The sequence below is a fragment of the Halichoeres trimaculatus genome, unplaced genomic scaffold, assembly GCF_033239565.1.
Source record: "Halichoeres trimaculatus isolate MK-OKI-2021-1 unplaced genomic scaffold, fHalTri1.1 fHalTri1_scaffold_10, whole genome shotgun sequence".
NCBI lineage: Eukaryota > Metazoa > Chordata > Actinopteri > Labriformes > Labridae > Halichoeres > Halichoeres trimaculatus.
In genome coordinates this window covers 12,465,424-12,489,939 of record NW_027437187.1, presented here as the reverse complement: position 1 = coordinate 12,489,939, position 24,516 = coordinate 12,465,424, and the positions used below count along the sequence as shown (strand labels likewise).

The 24,516-nt window shown below is 42.4% G+C and overlaps 1 protein-coding gene across 2 annotated transcripts in view; it reads right to left on the bottom strand.

Moving 5' to 3' along the window:
* Positions 1–24,516, bottom strand: part of znf423 (zinc finger protein 423) — a 170,543-nt gene that overhangs the window by 133,695 nt on the left and 12,332 nt on the right. For both annotated transcript variants that reach the window (XM_074677441.1, XM_074677442.1), the window contains exon 2: positions 8,683–8,745. In XM_074677441.1, coding sequence (XP_074533542.1) covers positions 8,683–8,745 — 63 coding nt within the window. The remainder of the gene's footprint in view (positions 1–8,682; positions 8,746–24,516) is intronic.

Sequence of the window (24,516 nt, the reverse complement as noted above, 5' to 3'; positions counted from 1 at the left end):
TTGGTTCAAGGCACTGTGGACTCGCTGGAATTACAAGTGTTTTTTGGGGGATAAAGACTATGTTTCCCATGAGCACTATCACCCACTGCTCTAAGGATGTGACTCTTGCCAGGACATGTATTTTTTTTAAGCAATTTAAAGGAGACTGGATCGCATTTTTATGCAAGTTTTAACGAGACATCTTTTTACAGGATGCAAAGTGAAGAAGTGATGTAGTTATTCAAAGTGACATAGCCTTTAAAGTCATCACAGGGTCTTTTAAAAGAGATGTTCCAGCACACACACACTAACACACACACAAGAGCAGTTACTACCTGGCATTAGCGATGTGGTCGGTTGATCTGATCCCAAAGGGACGGCTCTATGCACAGCTGTCACACTGAGCCAGTTTGTTCGTCTCCAGATGCAGGGACAAGTGGTGAACAGAGCTCACTCTGCCCTGTTTGTGAACAAACCCTGAACCTCTGTCACCGTCACTGGCTCGTACTTTTTCATATGAAAAATGTGGCGTGGACTCCCAGTACAAGGAGCTCATGTGAAGCATCAGGGAAAGGGAAGCGTTCATTAGCACTTTGTATGTTTGCCACATCTCTGTGCTGGAGATGGGGGGTCTATTGAATATAGACCATATATCACAGGTTGTTGCACCTGAGATGTAAGAAATGATCATATCGCAACCATCAAGTACAAATTGTAGTGAAATGTTTTAAGACTTCGGTATGTAATTTTCACTTTTGCTATTCTAATCACAGCTCACTTCCCTGCCCACCCAGAAAATTTTGCTGGAAACGCGTGTTTTTTTTTTAGGGGAGGAGGGAAAAAAGTTGCTTACATATCGCATCAGTTGGGGGTTTGAGATTTGAAAATGCAAATTTTAAAAATCCTACTGCTTGAATCATTAAACTGATGTCATTTTATGCATCAAAGGGTTGAATTCAAAATTTAAAGATTGTTTAAAGGGGATATGCTTGTTTCTCCTTTTCACTATGCCAGACTAGGATGCCTGTAAAGCATTTCTGCCCTCAGTACAAGTCATTTAGTTCCTTCATTTCCCCACAATAGTGTTCTCAATATCCTCAGTTTAGGCCATTCTGAAGATCTTGTCGAAACGCTCCGTTTCCAGAATGACCTCCTGTAACCTCGCAACGTCACAGCCCTTTGTGCTCTGATTGGTCAGTTCTATCAGAGGGGCGGAGGAGGTAGAGCCAGGGGGCGGTTTTTGCAGCATGGCAGTATTTACAAAATCGCCACATTGAATGGAGCAGACCGAGCGAGTTTGCTGTTTGCCAAAACTTCACCGTAAGGCATTGATAGCACTAATAAAATGGCAGAGTGTAGGATACGTCCTTTTGTATTGGACCCCGAGTCAGACCCGGAGGGTTCTGCAGCTCAGGAGAAAAAAAATCCACCTGGACACAGATCCTCTCAGGACGCTTCAGTGTGGTGAGTCAAACCGGTACTGTAACATGTATAGTTTATACGTGGAAATATAGGCAGACTTCACCAATAAACTATTTCTATAACAGGGCTCCATCCTGCTCCTTCACTTTTCTCTGTCTGTTTTATCCATCATGCTGAAAGTGTAGTCTAAAGATCGCCTCTACCGTCAGTTCCTCACTATGTTATTACCGCAGCATTATTGTGGTCCAGGTTCACAGTGCATGTCAGAACAAGCATGCAAATATCACTGTCTCACAAGTATTACGACATTTGCTAAAACTACAGTGTTTTAACTGCTAATTCACCATGTAAAGCTGAGCTGCTTAGCAGAGCAGAGTCCCTGCATCCAGCACTCAGTCGGCTCTTGGTGGCGGTTGTGTGACTAACTGACTTCACAGAGAAGGAGCTGCTTTATCAGATTACTCCAATAAAAAGAGAAGATCCTCGTGTCGTCACAAAGGTGGAAATCTCACGGCCAAATGGCAATGACCTATTTTCAGAGGCATCAAATCTCGTTCTAGGATATCAGAAAAAATACAATATCTCATTTTTTGAAAACTCAGGGGATGAAAGGTCTTGTTTTCAAATGTATTATATAATATGTAAGTATTACATCAGGGATCAGCATGATATGTCCCCTTTAAGAACAGAAATCAGAGTATCGAGATGTATATCCTGCATCGCAATATAGCTTAAATATCGATAAAATGGTTTTATGACATATCGTGCAGCCCTACTCTGTACTGTGTATTATCATAAACTCTGATAAACTGCTCCTTGAATACGTCTCCAGGCTCCTTCCTTCTTCATCATTAGAGGATGGCTCTGACAGGAAGAAATGATAAGCAGTCTCCTTACTCAATAAAAACCTTAATGAACTCATTCACCACTTGTTGGAATGACATGATAAATAAACTGTTATTTTGCAGAGACACAGCAGCAGAGGAATCATTTTGAATCAGTTCGTTTTGAGAGGCTGGTGTTTTGTTATTCCACGTGAGGCTGAGCAGCCCTGCAGGTTTGAACAGACAGATAGGGGCAAGTGTGTGCTCCACCTCAGTGATGGAGGTTTTTGTCACACGTGATCCACTCACTAAAAACACACTGATACCAGCTATCACACATTCACTCACACACACACTGTCATCTGAGAGGTGGAGGCAACTTTCTGGCCGCGCTGTCATGTAGTCATGTCTGTCCCCACACACCCCTAAACACACACACACACACACAGAACCTGACGTTCACACAGTACTTAGCTGTGAATAACAATAATGCAGTAAGGTCTCAGTTTCTCAGTTTCAGCTCGGGGACCTGACAAACCTTTTCCACTCTGACTCACTGGCTCTTTCCCCGTGTCTGTGTGTACGTTCTCCAAAAGAAACAGAATGTGAGTGTTAGTGAGTGTGTGAGTGAGTGTGTGTGTAGTCCAGTAGACTGTCAGACGTGAATTGAGGAAAAACAAGGCTCTGGAGAAGGAGAGAAGGTTTTCATTGCAGACACACACACACATCTACACAGAGATCTTTAGAGCTCTGTTGCCTGGTTAGCCGTGTGTCTCCTCTCTCTGATCTGTACATGACAGTAAACATATCAAGAGGTCCAAACACATCACTCTCTTCTGAACAAGCCAAAGCTGCTGCTACCTGACTGTCTGACTCGCTCTTGCAGTCTGTTGAGTTTTTTTTTTTTTAACTCTTGCCAACTCTTTGTTTTCCCACAACACACGAGGAGTGAGGAAACAAGCAAAGGAACCAGGAAGAAAGGGGCTGTGTGGTTTTGGACGATCTAGAGGTGGCAGGGACAGGTAGAGGAAGGAAACAGGAGGGGGGGGTTAAAGGTACATTCAGTCTCCCATCATGAACCAAAAGACCAGGAAGAGAAAGGGAGAAGGAGGAAAGGAAAGGAGATGTAGGAAGGGGAAGAAGTGGTTGGCTCGATGCTATTCCCCCTCGAGTCACCCTCCCACCTCTCTCCGCCTTCCCTCCCACGGGTCTTTCCAAACTCGATACACATTTTCCAGAGAAAGCAAAAAAGAGAGACAGACAGAAATGAGAAAGCTGAGATTGGAAAGAAGAGGGACTCTTTCTCTCCTTCTCCCTCCTCTCTTTCTCACCCCGTCCTTGTCGACACTATCTCCCAGGGAGTAAAGGAAACAAGGTCTCTTTTTCTTTTGTAATCTGCTTGAATAAGGGATAGGCAGCAATCCTCCTTCCTTTTCTCACACACACACACACACACACACACACACACACACACACACACACACACACACACACACACACACACAGAGTTCTCTTATTGTAATATGAGCAGAGATAAAAAGTTTAAAATGGTAAGGGAGGGGGGTGTAGATGGAGCGTCAGTCAGTGAGAAATAAAGACACACAGAGGTTTAGGAAGGCAGGAAAAGACAGCGCACAGAGAAAAAGCGACGCTGAGGATGCTGGGACGGGGAATTGACGGTACAATCCAAACTGAAAGAGTGGCTGAGTAAGGGAATATGGGACAGCACGCTTTTATGGGAGGAAGAGTGTGAGATAGGTGTGTGTGCATGTGTGTGTGTGTCATGGGACTGTAGCTTCCTGCAGGAACTGACACACACAGCAGTTCTAGTTAGCCACCCAGGACCTCAGTCAGCACCCCCCTCAACACGCACACCCTCACACACTCACACACACTAACAGACATGGTGCCCCGGGAGGAGAGTTAGCACAGGTCTAACAGGGGGGTGGGGGGTTCAGTACGTCATAGACACCCCAAGGGTCATTCTTTCCTAGCCTGGTATCCCTGTGGGGAGGAACGAGAGACACGGCAGGAGAGGTAGAGAGAGAGAGATAACTGCATATTTACCACATTCAGCAGTATCTTATTTCTCTGCTGGGATCTCGTCAGAGGAAGTCTTTAACTCTACTCTGATAGGCTGCAGAGCAGAGCAGAAAAACTAGCTGCAGCTGACAAACACCTTCATCAGTTTTTTTGCCACTGTTGGAAAATGTGTAATGGGATCTTTGCTCTGCACAAGTTACCAAAGTCTGAGAAGTGTCACCAGCTTAGATCTGCCAGAGTCAGCACACAGAGGCAGCGGACGCACAGGGTTTGACCCTGAAGAGAGGGACCCATTACTGGATACAGACTTTACCTGTATACAGACAGCACCTACAGATAATGATGCTCTGCTGCCAGTCAGACTTTTATCCTCAAGATTATCTGTCAGCATGTTACTAATCAATAAATCACTAAGTTAGCTCAAGACTGACTGGTTTCAGCCAACAGTCTGGAACAGTCAAGATTCTCCCTGGTTTCACGTGAATGACTGAAAAAAGTTAATTCTTGAACTTCCTGATATTCCTAAAATCAAGAATCTGAAAATTAAGTGCTCCTAAAGGCTGGTTATCAATATTGATTTTACATTTTTCATCAAAAATGTGTAGCTGTTACACACCAAAGGGTAAGCAAAGATGCCGTTTGGAGTACATCTGCAAAAACAGCTGCAGCTCAGGATGCTGCTCCAAACATGCCAGAGGTTAGTGAATGAATCTCCAACAGCCCTTCAATGCCTGTTGAATCAACACTGCTGTTCCTGTCTTTTATTGGTGCTGCTAATGGACGGAGTCTCCTGACATCACCCGTCTGTTTCTGAAATGGTTTTTAAAGCAAATTGGATATCCCAGCCATAAGTGGCGGGGGGTTCGAGTACAGCCCGTCAGCCATGTGACCTGAGCTGTGTCTCTGGTTGGGCACGATCTTAGTATACTCTGAACTGCTGTGTTGGAAAAAAAATTCACCCCCTGTACAGTGTGTGTGGATAGTAGGGCTGAACAATTTTGGAAAATAATCGAATTGCGATTTTTTTAGGCCATTATTGCGATTTAGCATGCGATTTATTTATTTTTTTTTTGGGGGGGGGGGGGGTTATCTTCTACATTTTTCACTTAAGACAAGCAAAAAAATGTTCTATAGTATGACCAACACAACAAAGGATGCTGTCAACATATGAACAATTCTTTCCTGGAGTCCAGGCCTACATGTTATGATGAAATGAGATGAATTAATGCATGAATTGGATGTATCTTATTTAACTATTACAATCACAGCAGAACATTGACTGACTGATTTAACTTCAAGCCTTATAGACTTTTAATGATATTATAATTATTTCCAATCAAAGGAAAGGAACAAAGTGATGAAGAACAACAGAACTGGTATGAACAACAATCTAAAAATAAATACGAATACTCTCTTCTATGATTTTCACACTAAATAAAGTGTAGAAAGACCAGATTTCTAGCTCAACCACTGAAATATGTCAACATGTGGATGCACTTTTTTTATAAAATAAAAAAGGGACACTGTAAACAAAAATATCAAATGTATCAAAATCACAAACATAAGTGCAGAAATGTAAATTAAAAACAAAGTTTCTGCTCAACCACTGCAATATAACTTGTGGATTGCACTTTTTAAATGCACTTTAAAACTCTTTTTTTTTAAATCACAGTCTTTGGGATTTGAAAACTGCATTATATTACATTGCAATGTTGGTTTAAATTCAATTAACTGTTCAGCCCTAGAGGATAGTGAAAATTAGCGATTCAGACAGCAGACTTTTTTTGAACCAAGCTGTAAAAAGGTTAATTTCTGCTTTGAAAAGACATTTTTTAGCTTGGTATGTGACTTTCAGTACTTCCAGAGCCAGCCTCAAGCGGACACTCAAGAAACTGCAGATTTTAGCACTCCCACACTGTCTCATATTCTTAGACCGGCTGCTGTTAATGATGCTTTATTACATCCTTCTTAGCATCATTTTATCCGACATGCCTGTTTGTTTAACCCACAAGTGATTGGAGCAGAGTCATCTGGTAGAGAGGCCACAATGCACAAATGTCAAGAGCCAAATCCTCTCTAGTAGTACAGCAGCTAGCAGGAGGGAACCGAAAAAAAAGTTGGGGAGTTAAAGGCCTCAGACGGTCGAGACATTCTCTATAAACCAAAACGGCCAGACGGGGAAAAGAAAGCTTCAGTGAGGAAACGGGATGCAGGAAGCTGCTCTGTTGCTGCTCAGCTGTTCAATCTGATAGTCTGCCTGACAGACTCTCTGCCCCAAACCCTCTCACCTTGGCTCTGTGAGCAAAAACTGTATAAAGCTGAGCTAAATGGTGGGAAGGGAGGGTTCTTTGTTTGGAAAAGAAAACCTGACTGACTAAATCTTTGGTTATAGTTGCTTAAACAAAGAATTTAACTGAAACTGAAAAGTCTGTGCAAATTGTTTGTTACTTGTGTCAATCGGTGGGAAATGGTTGATTTATTATTGTTTCTCTTCCTTCTTGAGATTTGTCAAGATTCCTATAAGTTATGGTTTGGTTGCATGGGTTTTCTTTTTAATCTTTAACTGGTGCATCCTTTGTCCCATTTTATAAAAACTGACTGATAATAATTTTATTTGTCAGGTCTTTCTCCAGAGAAATAATACGATGAAATAAAATAAGAAGTCATATCTGCAAACCTGCACAGGACGCTCAGGGAACTGCAAACACTTCCACACTGGCTCCACATTTTTAGACTGACGATTGCTGCTTGACCATCACCCACTGTGTCAGAATGTGATAAAACTCCAACATCTAATGGATCAATATCTACCATGCTTACTTATAAAGGTCCAGCACTTTTAAGTATGAATTTAGTTCCTAATATTTTCCATTTACTTGAGGAATAAATCATGAAATGTTTGTCTAGAGAAGATCATCGGTTTTTATGAAAACATGTACTCAATAAAAAAAGACTTGACCTGTAGCAAACTTCATCCTCTGCAGTTGGTGGTTTTAGACGTTAGATTCAGAGCTGAAACGATTCCTCGAATGATTCGAGGTACTCGATTACAAAAATTACTCAAGTAATTTTCTCCGCCTCGAGGAATCGTTTAATTGTTAAAAAGATCAAAGAGTGGTATTTCAAATCGAGCTGAGGCCATATTAAGAGTTTTCAGACCCCTCAAGCTACCTCTTATACAAAATAGCAACTAGCAACAAATCTAGCTTCTTTTCTGGAGTTTGGAGACTAATGGGTCATTCAACGAAATGGGTGCTATTTGGGTCCGCAACATTTGATGAGATGTTCAAGGCACAAAAAATGTGTCAAAGTGTGTGTTTGGAGCTACCAAAGCAAGTGCTCTTATTGACATGCTGTATCAGAAAATTCTATTTCTCAAAGAGAAAAATTTTCATTTGAAAAATAACTGCTCTTTCACTAAACAAAAATGTATTTTATCCGATTACTCGATTAATCAGTGGGATTTTCAGTAGAATATTCGCATACTAAAATATTCGATAGCTGCAGCCCTAGTTAGATTTTAAACCAACAGAAAGATATCCAAATGATGCCTATCCCTCAGCACAGACAGAGTGTGTATTATTTCTCATTTCATACATGAACCCTGGAATGCAGTTGGTTCAGCAGTTTCTTTTCCATCAAGGGACGGGACCAGTGAGGATTTTTCAAACATCCATCCCAGGAAACAATCGAGAAGAGAAACCAGAGGGAGAGAAAAAGAGAGAAATGGTGCTGAGAGTTTGGAGAAAAAACAAGAAAAAATAAAACCCCAAAAAAATCATAAAGCAAAGAAAAGGCCTACCATCACTGGCTTCGTCCCAGGACATCCCCAGACCACAGAGAGGACTGAAAAGCACACAAATCTCTCTCTTGTCCCCCCTCCACCCAGCGCTCTCTCCATCTCCCCTTTGTCATCTTTCTTTCCATTCAGTTTGACTCCTGAGAGCAGTCAGAGCTTTCTCTTTCCTCATCTCTCCCTCGTTTCTTCCCTCTTGCTCTTATATATGGTTTCTGCTTCTCTCAACACCCACAACAATCCCTCCATCCTCATCCCGCCTGTCTTCACTCACCCCATCTTCTTCTCCTCTTCCCTCTTGGTATCCCTCTGAGCAGGCCATTGTAAACCATGTGGAACTGATATTAAACTCTGTGTGTGTGTGTGTGTGTGTGTGTGTGTGTGTGTGTGTGTGTGTGTGTGTGTGTGTGTGTGTGTGTGTGTGTGTGTGTGTGTGTGTGTGTGTGTGTGTAACTGAGAGGGACATATAGACTTGAAACCCTCATGCGGATTCGACAGCTTTTTGGAACTCTACTTCAGGATCAGTGTGTGTGTGTGTGTGTGTGTGTGTGTGTGTGTGTGTGTGTGTGTGTGTGTGTGTGTGTGTGTGTGTGTGTGTGTGTGTGTGTGTACACTAACCTGTTTGGACAGTTGATTCATCCCAGGTCCCTCCACACTCAGAAGACTCCCCCTCTTCTACCGCTGAGGGGAAAAAGGAAGAGAAAAGAGACTAATTTAAATTGATGTTTATTATTAACTGTCAGTGACAAAAATACAACGGAGACTGAGCAGAGTCAAAGTAAACATAAAAATCAGCTGATCAAAAAATAATCATGATCTCTTTACTTAAACCATTTAGAGGCAGACAACAACTGCTAACTCCACCAAGAGCAATAAGTACATTAACTGTACCATAATATCTTTCTGAGCATCAATCACAGCTGATTATAATTTCCTGTTGACCTCACAGCAGGCTCAGGATGAGCACACAGCTCAGGAAACTGAAGTGCTGACCTCTTACTGCTGCAGAGACACAGAAAGTAAAGCTGAACTAAATATGCACATGAAATTTATAGATGTAAAGGGAAGGGAGGGTGCAGTTTGCTGCTTTAGTTTACTGTCAGTTTAAGGTTCACATGTTCACCTCAAGCCAAGACTGAGAAACTAAGGAGAATAAAACAGCTTGACATGATGAATTATCATCATCTTAAATGAAAGAGGTGAGAGCACTTTGACTGGAAATAAGTGCTTTCACCGATCAAACGCATTTTTCGTTGTATTGCTCTCAATCATCCTGGTTTGATCTCAAGGTAGGGTCTGCAGGAATTTTCCTTACTTGTGAGTAAACACAACATTAGAACTGGGCTCCTCCTCCTTGGCTCAGTGCCAGCGGCAGCACACACCCACAGCCTCCGACTGTGACTATGTGAACACCACTCACTAGCCCAGCAACCACCTAAAGCATCATGTTTCTACATGGGAGAGACTCCAGAGCAGTGCATTTGACTTGGCATGTTAGCACAAGCTAATCACAAGTATTTGACACATGGCAACTTATGTCTCTCTCCATCCAGTGCTGCTCTCCAAGTTCCTGAAAGTCAAACCAATTTTCACCCCCGTTAAGGAAAAAGCTTTATCCATTCTGTGTTTTCGTTTCACTTTGGTTGTGTATTTTGTCCTCCAAGCTGCGTTTACTATCACATCTGCTCTGAATAGCTTCCATTCTGTATCATCAATAGGGCTGCAGCTATCAAATATTTCAGTATTCGAGTATTCTACTGAAAATCCCATAGATTAATCGAGTAATCAGATAAAATACGTTTTTGTTTAGTTAAAGAGCAGTTATTTTTCAAATGAAAATTTTCCTCTTTAAGAAATAGAATTTTCTGATACAGCATGTCAATAAGAGCACTTGCTTTGGTAGCTCCAAAATCTGTAAACACACTTTGACACATTTTTTTGTGCCTTGTACATCTCATCAAATGTTGCGGACCCAAATGGCACCTGTTTCGTAGAATGACCCATTAGTCTCCAAACTCCAGAAAAGAAGCTAGATTTGTTGCTAGTTGCTATTTTGTATAAGAGGTAGCTTGAGGGGTCTGAAAACTCTCTTAATATGGCCTCGGCTCTATTTGAAATACCACTCTTTAATCTTTTTTAAAATTAAACGATTCCTCAAGGCGGAGAAAATTACTTGAGTATTTTTTGTAATCGAGTACCTCGAATCATTTGAGGAATCATTTCAGCTCTAATCATCAACGCAAACTTTGCGTGACCTTTGACTTGAAGTCACTTGCTCACTGGGTGCTCTGTGATAGGCTGATGTACCCATGCTTACTCTTTGCCCAGAAATGCCCCTATACAACCAAAATATCAACATACAGGCAGAAGAGAGGGTTGAGGCAGACACAGACACTGACACACATGTAGGGATTACTCCTGTAGGAGTTGACTTTTTATTTTTTAGGGAAATTCTGCAGGTTCTAAAAAAAAAAATCTAAAATTTGGTTGTTTGTTGTATTTTAAAATCAAGATTCAGGATAATTTCACCTTTTGGTTTTCTTTTTCCTCTGCTGCTCTGTAAAAAGGTATCTTCTGTCACTGCTGCTCTTATTTTTGATCTGTCATTTGTCATGTTTACAACACGAGACTAATACTATCACCATGAGTTTTACTGATAGCAATTAGAATAGCTTCACTGGACTTTATGACAACAGATAATTTGACTTTTCAAACAGTCTCTACACTCCATGGCTCTCGGCCCCTCTTAAGAAATTATACATCCTGCATTTCAGTTGCTGTAAGTATGTGTTTTCCTACTTTCCTAAAAATAAACAAGGAAAGTAACACACACGCAGGTACTGCCAGTGACACAGTCTTGGGATCTCCCTGGTGAACACAAACACAGAGTTGACTAGAGCTGGAATGTGACACTGACTTCCCGGGTACAACAGGAAGGAGGGAAGTACAGCTGGCACACAAACAGGAAATGGCCTGAACCACCACACAATGGGCTTTCCTGTACATCCCCTCCCCGCTACTTAACACTTACTCACCTCTGTCTCCGATCTCTCAAAACTCCAGTTCTCATCCTGTTCTCTCCAGAACCCACAGCTCCAATGGCACCAATACAACCCCTTACATCTCTACCAACCTTTGACTCCACATCCACATCAGCTTCCTCAAAACACACCCCACCCTGTCCACCCACCGCAGTCATCAGTTAAGCTACTCCGAAAGCTCAAATGAAAACAAGAAGCAATAAATCAGTGAAGTGTTCCGTTTTAGTGGAAAACAAACTGTGGAGACCTGACTAGTTTTTTGTTTTGATTTTTTAATATTACTGTGTTTGTAGTGTGCTTTTTAAAATAAAGTCAGGCTTATCAAATTAAGCTGAAAGCCTTGCGATTCACACATACAGGTGTTCAGTAAAAACTGCTGGTTTTATCAGCATCTTCAAAAACTGAAGGAACTACCCAGATGAGGATTCAGTAAGTCTGAAATCTTCCTCTGAGAAGCCCGTGCTGGAGCTGGTTCTGCTGCTCTGACCAGATGTGGAGCGCAGCGTGCTAATAACAGGCTAATAGATCCCTGGACAAACACATTTGCACACACATTACAACACACAGAGGTATGCACTTGAGATGGACCCACACAGGATTTTGGAGGCCATGCATGTGCCTGGACTGAACCAAGCGGGGATAGAGACCTCACACCATGACGGCACGTCTGCCAAACACAGCAGACAGAAACAGAGCAGAAGAGGAATGGGAAATGAGAAAACCAGAGGAAAACTAAGAACTTTCAAGCTTAAAAGAAAAGTTTGTTCCTCAGAAACACCCAAAGTATAAAACCTTTTAATGAGACTGTTGGATGCGCTCAGTTTATGAAGCCTCCACAAACATAAAAAAGGACCTCTGTTATGTTGGCACAGGTTTCACAGTTTAAGGTTGAAATCAACATTTCAACGTGAGGAGTGCTTCCTGCTGTGAGCACACTTTACTGAAACCTTGGTCTTGATGTGACAGCGATTCAAAGATTTTTTTACCCAACTAATTCAAACTGTGAAATTATAAAAGACATGTTCTTTTGGTGGTTGAAGAGCTTTTTGGATTGTACAGAGAGATTTAGATGTACTGGTAGCTCTGCCCATTTTTCCTGATTTGACTGTTGGGAATACAGTGTGTTTCATTAGGCAGGCACACACAGCTTTATTTAGATCCCCTATCCTCCCTCTGTGTCTCCTCTGAGACACACACAGCATTACTGTGAACCCTGCACACACCAGGGGGTCGATAGTGTGTGTATGTGTGTGTGTGTGCATGTTTCTGGTTGAGAAGTAGTGTGGGAGGGGCCAGGCATGCTAACACACACTGAATGAGTTAAAGGACGAAAGAAATGAGCGATCTCATATTGGCAGCAACTCTAAGAAGAAGGAAATATCAGAGATTACAACTTTGACTATAAAGGTTGAAGACACCAGTTAGTGTTTTGCGCTACATAGGCCTGTCACGATAATCAATAAATCAATTAACCGAACGATAAATAAAAACGTCCTGGGTGAGTTTGTCAGCCTCGATAAACTGACACGTGCATGCATGTTTGTTTTCCTCCTCTCTTTCGACCAAAGAGGCTGAATGAGAAGATGGCTCACTACGTCTATCTTTCCTAACATCGGGGTGCATAGGTTCTATAGCGGATTTAGCAGATTTATAGCAGAGTGAGCATCTGTCAAATATGCGATCTTTGGGGTGAAGACGGGGCTGCTTGCGCATACACACGGAGGGAGCTGAAGCGAGCGTCCTGAAGGGTAAGGAGGAAACACACACTAATATGAGTGATGGCACGAAATGTACGGTTCTTAAGCCGCCTGCCACAGTCCCAGTGTGGGAATATTTTTTTTTTTTTTATCAGAATGAACAAAGTGTGAGCTCATGAACACAAACGAGTTGATATGTCGCATTTGTTTGAAAATAGTGGCGACAAAGAAGAAGGGGAGGTGCAGCGGAGCCTTGTTCTTTGACAATCTGCTCTTACTGAGGCTTTTGGTCTGCAAAGTAAATAGAAATAAAAGCACCAAATGGTGGGCGCTCAAAGACAGCTACATTGCCAAAGAAATACGGCCCTTCAATACTGTTGAAAGCCAGAAACGTTAAAAATGTTTGACAGACAGTACGGATTGACTGGAAGAAAGTACATGTTACAAACAATTCAGGAACTGTTTATACTCCCTTTTATTTAGGCTATAGTTTTTATTGTTGTTTTTTTTTTAGTTTTGCTTTTTCTTTAGAGACAGGGTCTATGTTTTATTGTTTTTGATTAGTATTAATTATTTTCATTGACATGTATTTTTTTCTAAAAGTTTTTCTAAAATTGTATTTTTTTCTCTTCCTTGTTTGTTAAATTTATTATATTTTTTGTTTAATTTATTTTATTTAAAAGATCCTGACCTTTAATTACCGTTAAATACTCTCAAGAAATTAAAGTTTCTTGCTTTTGATATGGTGTACTCACTTTATTATCCCATTTATCATAATTACATCAATGAAAAATGGAAAATGGAATGAAAAAGAATGGAAAAAAATCAAAATAATATTGACAATAATTCATTTATCGGCAATAATTTCATGGAAAATTATCATCTAGCAAAATTTGTTATCGTGAAAGGCCTAGCGCTACAGCAGCTGATTATTTGTACTGTACCTGGTCTTTTGTGTCATCTCTTTGGCCTAAATAGAAACCTTTATCTCTGGACAGTGTGTGAGCACAGACATAGATTCAGCACATAAAAGTCTTGCACAGTCAATGTTCAATGTCTTCAATGCTGAATTAACCAATCTTCGAGTCGCATCGTCTCAGACCTATTTGCCGTAACATTCTGAGCACAGGTCTGCCTGATACTGTGTCCTACTTGTAAGAAGCCCTGTCCTAACAGACAAAATACACCAGATGCATCTCTGGTCTGGCCCCGCTCCATCATTGCACTGTATCAGACAGGTTCCTGTTCAAGTCAAAGTGTCCACTCACACTGGATCTGCTCTATTGCGGTCCGGCCAGAGGGCAGAGCAAGCGGGACAGGAAGCTGTACACAGAAACTAGCTAAAGGAGCCAGAGGCTTTTAAAACAAAAGGTGTCAAAACCAGATCCTATCCAGCTTGATTACAAAAACAAACTGGCAGAGTGAGCGCAGCCAGACCAGGAGGAAACAGGTTTAAGGTTTTACAGCCCAACATGAACAAGGAGAGGATCAGAGTGTTTCCCCAACCAGAAGTAAAGTTAATTTTATTTCTCATATAGCGCCAGATCACAGCAGAAGCCATTTAGAGTCACCTCTCTCATAAATTAGGTACATACCTTGTTCTTGTTAACTTAACAGATTAAATTGCTGTATGTTATTCATCTAATTGACATGACGGGGTGTGATTTGTCTGTACATCACTGCAATTACATTTCTCCTTGTGCTCTTTAGCACACAGGGATTATACAGACAAGCACATTTCGTATAGCAGACAAAGAGCTGAGAAAATCACCAAGAAACATCTCCCAGCACCTTTTCTGTGAAAATGTAAAGTGATGATTTGATTTAAATTGCAATTCTACAATATTTCTGATTTTTGCAATTTCTAGTTTACTTTTTTAGCACCAGTTGTTTTGAAAAAAGTTGAATGATGATGATGTCTACAGACCAAATCAGGAGCCATATTTCCCCAAAAATGAGCAGCACATGCGAGTCAGTTTTTAAGATTTATTCAGGAGATCTAGCATTTTAACTTTTTTTCAACCCAGCTCATGATCAACGACCAAAATAAAGGACTTAGATTTAAATAAATAAATATCACTATTTAAGACTGTTCGACAAAAATCCTGACACTACAATGCAGTGATTCTCTTTACCCTACATATGAATGTGTGCTATGTTATATATGTTGGCAAGTGAGGGGGCCTCTATGAATCAGAGGTGTTTGTCCAGCTCATCCTACAGACACAGTTGGATTGTGATCATGGGAGTTCAGAGGCACAGTCAACACCTTGATCTCCTTCATTTCCCCTCACCACTGTTCTCTTTTGTTCCCTGTTCCTCCCTTTTGCTCTGAGGTCCAGATCTGATGCCAGTTGTAGTCTCTTTTGGCAGTGGCCAGTGATGTGCACCCTGACCAGTCTGAGGCTATACAGCCCCCACACACACAACAGCTTGCATCCTAAAGTCCTCCAGCACATCATCTTTCTTTGTGGTTGTGTAATGCTACATCATAAATAAATCTCCTTCAGGTGTGGAATTGTGAGTAAAAAACATATAAATGAAACACAAAAACAATGGCATTAATACGAATGAAATTTTGGTTTTATTAGCACAAAAAATGTGACTCATTTCTAGACGTGACTCAGAGGAACGTGGATGATAACTAGACAAATGTTGGCAGAAGACAGGAGGGAAGATGAAGTTGTGTGCATTATGGTTAATTACACAGTTGCTGTTGTTGTTCTTGTCCTTATTTACAGTTGTCACATGCACACAAAGACTCACATAAACAACAACACAGCACAGCAGATCACCTTCTTTCTTCTGCCTTTCCATCTTTCTCTGCTGTATAAACAACACCATATGCCTGTGTGTTCCATATCTTACTGATTTTCTGTTCTTTCTTTTTTTCCACCTCCTATACTCAATCTTCATCATCTTTTCCTCCCCTCCTTCTACTCAAACGTGTAGATGCCCTCTCCTGCTCTGTTTGCCTTTACATCCTTCTCCTGTCGTCACATATTGTTTTGTTTTGTCACAGTACCACACTCCATTTGCTCCTTCTTTTTTCTTGCTTTCTCTGTCCCTCCTTCTCTCCTGTCCCATGATAGCACTTATAGCCTCTATAAGAAAAGCCTTTGTCTTTTCCTCCTAAACAACACACATGCAGGCACGCATGGTATCAGGGCCATTTATTCCCCGGGCAGTCCAAAGCTCTAGTGTTCCCAGATCTCTCTGACGAGCGGGTCACTGTGGCCAATCATGCAATGGCCAGGCGGCCCAGAGAGGCGGGATGTGGGTCAGTGTAACCAATGATACACGGGTTCTTCGCCTGAAGGGACAGGCTGATTGACAACTGGTGCTGGACAGAAGTCAAGAGGGTAATTGTTATCGCTCACTCTTTCGCTCTTACTCTCTTTATCTGTCTGTCTCTCCTTCTCATCCTAGACGCTCTTTTTTTTCCTTCTTCTCTTCTTCCTTTCTGTGTCTCTGCCTCTCTGTCCCTCTTTTATTTCCCCTCTACAGCCCACTTCATAGCTCCCACTTCCCCACCCCAACCCACTTTCTCCCAACAGCTCCAAAGGGACTCTCTCATTGGCTGCCCCTCCTGTCCCTCTGGAGTGACTTTGTGATGCTACTGGCCGAAGTCTGATGCCAATCTCCATCCCCAGCCTGCCCCTCGGGAGCCCCCCTAACTTCAATGGCCTGTGTCAAGCACACACACACACATACACACCCATAAACACACATGAGCAAGCACTTCTAGTCAGGGGACGAGGACAGAAGCTGATTAACCAAATACTTTTATCAGCAGTAAAACCGCTCTCTCTGCCCGCCTGCATTCTGAACAAAACAGCCTTAAAACACATAAACACACACACACACACTCACACACACACACACATCCCAAGCACTGAGCCATTGGCCAGAAACACCAGGCTAGTCTGGGGTTTGGGACGTAGTGAGTGTGTGTGTGAGTGTGTGTGTGTAAAGGGACAGAGGTAGCAGAGGGCTTAGATGGATGGCACAGAGAAAGAACAACAACCACACAAAGCCTGGCGGACAAGCTTCATCGCCCTCTCTATCTTTTTCTCTTTCTGCTGCCTCTCTCCTTCTCTCCTCCTCTTCTCCTCTCCTCCTCTCTCGTTGTGAATCTCTTCCTCACCCTCTCTTCTGATCCATCATGTCACTCCTATCTGACTGTAACTTAACTGATTTTTTCTCACCCATCATTTTTCTCCCTCTTTATCATTCTTCACTTCATCTGGAAAATCCCCATCTCTTTGCTTAATGGACTCTTCACACTTTCTCTTTCGTTCCTTGCTGTCGATGAGGTCACTGTGCTTCTAAATCACGCTGTGCTTACCCGCTGTGTTGCTATGAAACCTCCAAGACATCCCAAAACTCAACCCCTAAAACATCAGGCAAGAAACACTTCGATGTTCTTAAGTGTTTAGTAACTCATCATGACAAAGCCATGAGCACATCACAGACTTTTGTGAATGAAACCTCCATCATCTGTTTCAGGAATCCTGCACACAATCATTTCAGAGCAATAGCTGCTTAATACCACACAACAAATCCACCTCTCGACACGTTCAGAGCACAACGCCTGTTTTTAAACACACACTCACACTGAAACAAGCACAGAGTTGATGTTCAGGGCCAAACAACACAGCTTGAGATTAAAGAGCCTCTCTGATCTGACATTTGTTTTTCTGTCTGTCAGAGAGAGTGTGGCGGGAAGAGGAATCAATAGCAAGAGAGTCGTGGAGAGAGGAGAGGAGGAGAGGAGGAGACAGAGTGAGGAGTGGTGTGAGGGAGACAGAAAGAGCGAGGAGAAAAAGAAAGGTAGTCAGAGAGGTCAGAGAAGGAGACAAGGAGGCAAGGGTTGAGAGAGAGGTGAAAAGCAAAGCCACGGCGAGGAGAGAGAAGAGAGGTGAAGGAGGGCAGCGAGGAGCGTGATGAGGAGTAGGACAGAGAAAGAGAGGGCAGGAGGAGAGGGAGCGCGCTCCTCTGGGGTCCCTCCACTCTGGGGAAGGATCCAGGAATAACTGAACTAGAAGTTCCCCCAGCAGCCTCCACTCACCATCACAGACTGGGACACACACACACATTCACACATTCACACACACACGTAACGTAAAGACTGTACATTCTCCACAAGAGGAGTGAGCTGCAACATCGACAGAGTATCAAGTGATGTCAAGAAGAGCCAGAATGAATGATAAAACATGCACACACACACACACACACACACACACACACACACACACACACACACACACACACACACACACACACACACATGCAAACTCAGAGCACAGGAACAACAAGAGCAGGAGGGATGGGGTGGAGGGCGGGGAGAGGAGGGGAACATAATTGCCTTCTCTTGTAGTACAGACTGGGGAGTGCTTTTTGACTGAAGACACCAATTTCACGCTACGGCATTATTTAGCTTGATACAAAGTTGATTAGGCTATACAGGAAGAGAGAGAGAGAGAGAGAGAGAGGGAGGAAGAGGGAAATAAACAGCTTTGTGTCATGCTGCATTGCTGGCGGATAGATTAACTTGCTCGTCACGCTCCTTCTGGGAGTAACAAGAAAAATATACACACGGCGCGCGTGTGTGCTTGGAGCGCGGCTGGCTGTTTGTTTGAACAGACTTATAATCAAGCATCTCATCCCAAATGCAAAATGTAGTTTTCAGTGTTTGAGAACTACAACCGTCATTGATTTTGATTTCAGCAAACTGCTACCAGAGCAAGTCCAACATAAGCACAGGTCATGACAGGGGGAAGAAACAGAAAAAAAAGGTTTTTGTGTAAGTGTGTTATATTTTGACTCTGCTAAGAAAACACACGCTGAAGTCAAAAGTCAAACATCAAAGATCTCTGAGGTCAGCACAGGCTCCTGCTCAACAGCTGAGTTACACAGAATATACTGACCGTTAATGTAAGTTATAGTTGCTATATTTGCTCTCACTGGCAGAGCTCTGTGCTCATCCTCTGCACATAGCACAGCAGAGCTGTCTATCAAGGCATGGCACCTCATTTTAGCATCTAATAACTAATCCAAACTTAACTTTTCAGGAATATACATCAGTCACTTACAAATCAATCACCGTGGTGAGAGTAAAGTGAGCTGACAGACAAAAAAAGTCTCAAAATAAAAGTCCTTGAAGTGCTTTGGTTTCAAAGTTTGGTCAAGATCTCATCTGTCAGGATAAAGAGGTAAAGTCTGAGACAGTCAGCAGGGGGAGCTCTAAACCTTTTGGTCACACTAGCCACGTATACATGGACCCAAATATTTTGCTTGCATTCGGTTGATTTGCTCAAACGGAAAGAATTTAACCTTTGTGTACACCTCAATCTGAAAGAAAAGTGCCAATCCGAATGGACATTCAATCGGTTTCACAGGGGTGGAAAATTCCTTTCCCCAACCCGATTGAGGTTTCATGTTTCCACTCAGACGGAAAGTTGTCAGGGTGCGTTCTTTCAGCGCATGCTCAGATATGACGTAAGACGCAACTACAGATGTTCCTCAACTCTAAAAATGGCAGCGAGCAGTCAGCACTGGAGGAAAGTTTGCTTTTGATCCAAACTTTGAAGAACTGAACATAACTTCAAGGCTGGAATATGTAGTATAGTATTTTTTTTTTTTTTTCGTTGCTAGGCGCTACCCAAGTAGCTGCCTGTTGCAGCAGCTCTCTCGTCTTTGTCCGTTTCTTGTAATTTTTTTGCCTCTTTTTCGTAATCTTTGTATTTGGAGTGGATCATCACTTTGTATGGTTCATTGTTAGTCACGGACACCAAACTTTTTGTGGCTTCGGCGATATTTTTTACTACTTTTCTCCTGTGTTTGTCTGAAGATCCTACATGTAACCATGGCTGCATTGTTTACATGCAAAATTAGCTGTTAGCAGCCTGTAGCATGTCAATGCTAACTAGTGTAGGGCTTGATTATTTCCCTCGAGCTGAGGAGGAGGAGCTGAGGACGACGTGCTGGTTCTCGGATGTGAGCTGGGAGGTGACGACGTGGACCTGTCCTTCCATCCATCATTGTTGGGAACGTGGGATCTAGCCCCGGGGGATGGACGAGCTAGCTGTGCTAACCCAGCGGCATCGTGCTGTTCACGGACGTTGCTGACGGAGCTGACATCGGACGCCGGCGCCACATTGGAGGAGCTTCGCCTGCTGTGAGCAGACAGGATCCAGGAGACAGAGACTGAACAGACTGCTGGGGAGGCTCAGTCCTGGACCCTGTGGAGGTGGAGACTGGCTGGGCTGGAGAGTGGTGGACAGGATGTCGTCATCTAATTTCTTATGGACTTTTTTTTGCACTTTCTATACTCTTTCTTACTTTTGTTTTCTTAAATGCTGCAGTGACTCCTGAATTTCCCCTCGGGGATAAATAAAGTATTTTCTATTCTATTCTATTCCATTCTATTGCAATACCGTGATAAAAAAAAAAACTGTTGTCCTCCGTCTTTGATAAATCACGTGATGTTTACGTTTTTCTGCACATGCCCCATTGAGTATTCTGTTTGATTACGAAAAACTCCTCATGTAAACGTGGCTACTGTTAGAGGACATGTCATGTTGTCCATCTTTTTAAAGAGTCTGGTTTGTAGCGAAGGGCAAAAATGATCATTATGAGTTAGTTTCCAGAAAAGGAGTCCAAACCTCTTTTTTAGATATTTAATTTGCTTTAAGATGTTGTTAGGAGGATCTGTTTTATTTGGACTCCCTCGCCACCTACTGGCCCGGAGTTTTCCACACACTGTTGTTAATTTCTTTTATCAGGCGTGTGTTTGTTTTGGAATTAAATGGAGATCCAATTGAAACAAATCCTCTTTGTTCAAGACATCTTTTTACTGGATACAATGCACTGAGGGAAGGTATAGGTACAGTAACGTAGCACTACAGAAAAACTGCGTCTGATGCACTTTTAAAAAATGTCTCAACATGCCCACGTTGATAATGAAGAAATGCCTGGAGCTTACTTTCAGACTGAGAGCTTTGCTGCAAGAACCTGTACTTCTTTCGACTTTGTCTGGACAGAAAAACACACACCTTTTTTTCCGATCACATCATAACATTGTGTAATCTTTGTCTGCACTACCACCTTCCCACCAACACAGTGGAAATTCTGTTTCATCTGTTTTCAAGCAGGCCTGAAACTTTAACCAGCACCCAGACATGCTGGAGAAGACATCAGCTCATCACTCTCTGCTGTTGTTTCGGTACAGGACTTCAAAAGTCACCCTGGTTTTTTGTGAACCTCCTTGCACAGACACAAGAGAGCACATTCTGCTCTGCTACCTTCAAAACATCTTTCTAAAAAGTATATTTGTCTTGAGTTTGCAGAGGAACCAGAATGTGGTATAGAGAAAAAAATCTAACCTTAGACCCTGAATAAAGAAGCAACACAAGCTGAGGGGGGAATTTAACATTTCAAAGTTAAACTTAACAACATTTGCCGGTGCTGCAACTATGACTGCTGCAGCAACACAACAAGAGGAGCAGCACTGCACCACACTGTGATAACCATGAAGAACTGGTCCAAATGGACACCCAGTATGTCTACATGCAGCTTCAGAAATTTGACTATGAGCTTAGTCTCCACAAGATCAGACTATTAAAATGCATGTAAACAGCTTAGTCAGACCAAGAACAGACTGAGCAGAGCTCGATCAGCACACGTACAAAATAATATTGCTATCAGACTGAGGTTGGATTCGGCAGGAATTAGCAGGTCTTGGTGCGCCTCAGAGTTCAGCGTGAGCAAAATTTCACCCAGAAGAGGAAGTGGACGACCAGCAAACACTGTGTAATGTCATTAACATACATAGTGTTTCAGAAACATTGAGAGCTACAGCTGCATTCATCTCGGCCATCATAGTCAGAACATTGCTCCCTCTTCAGGTAAACTGAAACTGACTCAATATGCGTGCACTTTCACTTATCAAAAGATGACAGCGCCACCCATCGGATAAGCCAGAAGTCTGATTATCTTTTCTGCATTTACACACAGAGAATTTAACACATAACATACAATATATTTTAATTACATCATGGTTGCTTTATTAAAACAAACCTAAAATTATTTTGTGAGCAGATTTGTGGCTGAAATATCATTTGACTGAATCTGCTGAAGAGTTCAAATTAAAAAGAAAATGAAGAGTAAAATCAGAGTAACAGTTTGAATGGACGACTTTAAAGGATTAAAATGTCTCAGGATGAACATAACTAGAAAAAAAATCTAGTTACTGATTCTCTTTTATTCAGTTTAAAATGTCTTCCTCTGGCTCCCTCCCTCTCTTGCGCTCTCCTTGGCTCCTGCTCTCTGTCTTGCTCCATTGTAAGTCTCCCAGCGGGGGCACCCCTGCCTTTTGACTGGGAGGTGAATGGGAAGGAGTTAGAAAAACCAACTGAAGACTCCAGCTCTAAATAGGAGCATTGGTAGGTCTATAGTGGGGCGCACTACAAAGCCCCGGCAGAGTGTTCAATAAAAAAAGAACACAACACAAGCAGCTTGTTCTGACGGAGGGTCCACACTCTGAGGACAATGCACATTAGTCTGGGTCCATGCTCTGTGTGAGTGTGTGAGTGTGTGTGTGGTTATGTCCAGACATACATTAAAGAAAAACTGATGGTGTTCAGTGAGATGTTGAGTGACACTCTGTCTTCAGACTCATCGCTGATGAACGCTCCGCTGAGAAGCTTCTGAGCCGTAAACAGAAAAAGTTGAGGCAGAATAAAGATCTGAAAACCTGACTGGGCTGCACTGACTTCTGACCTGGCCTCAAGCTTAAACTCAAGAGGTTACACGAGGTCAGAGCAGAGGGCGTATAGATGTAGGAGTCCTCTCACACGCGCACGCACACACACACACAGACACATAAATTTCACATTTCCCAAAAGTCTTCCTTTCATCAACAGCAGTCTGTGTGTGTGTGTGTGTGTGTGTGTGTGTGTGTGTGTGTGTGTGTGTGTGTGTGTGTGTGTGTGTGTGTGTGTGTGTGTGTGTGTGTGTGTGTGTGTGTCAGAGAGAGGGAGGGTATAATATAAATATATTATGCAGCAGCCAGGTGTGCTGAGGGGAGCTGCTAATTGCCCCCTCCTCTAATGTTTAATGTACAGAATAGGAGGGAGAACAAGGAGTGGTGGTGTGTGTGTGTACGAGTGTGTGTGTATGGGGGGGTATTTAAGGCAAGAGGGTAAAAAGAGTAATGGGGTAGTGTAGGAACAAGAATCCTCTCTTATTTTAAGTATTACACACACACACACACACACACACACACACTCGGACTTTCCCATCATTGGTCTATTTGAATCTTTGTGTTCTCAGCGACTGAAAAACATTTTGTTATAAAACCTCTTAAGAAGAGCATTTTATAAAACAAAAAATGCAAAAAATAAAATACAACTTGAAGATTAAATCTAAAGACTTCTGTTAAAGCCAGCTACTGTCACCCTTATAGTTTTGACTAATTTTTATGATGTAAAAAAACAAGTAACTCTACAGAAAACAGAGCTTAAAATCTATTGTAGGGTTGCCAATTAATGGAGTAACATTTTATAGTTGCAGCTCAAAATATCTTTTTTTGTTGTGGTGTTGTTTTGTGCATGGGTATTGTGCATTTGGCAGCTGAGCAGTGCTACAAACCAAACAACCAAACAAGCAGCACCTCAGAAAACCACAGAACAAAGACCGAACTAAGAAATTGATAGAAAGAAGAGGTGACAAAAAAAACTGGACGCTGTGAGTTAGGATAGCTTTTCTCCAGTCAAACTATGCTGGAACCACAGTGGTAATGTTGGCTTTAGATTGATCATAAATTTACCCAAGTGCCCGGTAAGACATGACTCAATTCTTTGAGATGAGGATGTGTGACCCTGGATTGAATACAGAAAGAAAAGGCGCAAACTGCAAACTGTATTTTCATGGAGGTCTGATGGCTGCACCAAAGCATCCCAGCGCTGCACCAGCATCTCAGGGAGTAATGAGAGACATCATGGAGAGAACATGGAGCACGGAGGGAGCAGCAGTGCTTTGTGTCTGCGTGCATGTCTGAGTGTGTCTGTGTAAGTAAAACTCCCACTGTGTTTACATCTCAGGCTTCCTCAAGGCTGTGATGCAATGTGGAATCACACACGAGGGCACCAACATTACACCACTGTGGGGTCAAAATGAAACTACAAAAGGCATGATGATGGCTGAGCTGCGTTATGACAAACGGTGTCATGAACCACAGGCAGATTCAACATCCAAGACAAAAGGCTTACAGGGAAACTGTGAAAGGAAAGATCAAAAACACATACTCTGTTTAGAAATGAAAAACACGCATGTAGAAAACTTTGATGAGCTTGTGTCCACCAAGAATATCATGTTGTGAGGAGATACAGGCTTGGTAACTGTCTGGATTCTGTGTGTGTGTTTGCCTGTGTGTGTTTCTCCAGAGGGATGGGTGTGTGTTAAGGTCCAGTGAGTTTGCAGCTGATAAACGAGGCTAGCTAAGCCGCTACAATGGCACCGTCCTGGTCCATAACGCCCTGTTCTCACACACTCACACACTCACACACACACATACAAGCAAGCACAGCAGCACCAGGCAGGCCACTGATAAGGAGTTGTCGCTGGCATATGTACACCACACAGGGGAACACACACACACACACACACACACACACACACACACACATTCTGACCATACAATCTAGACATGA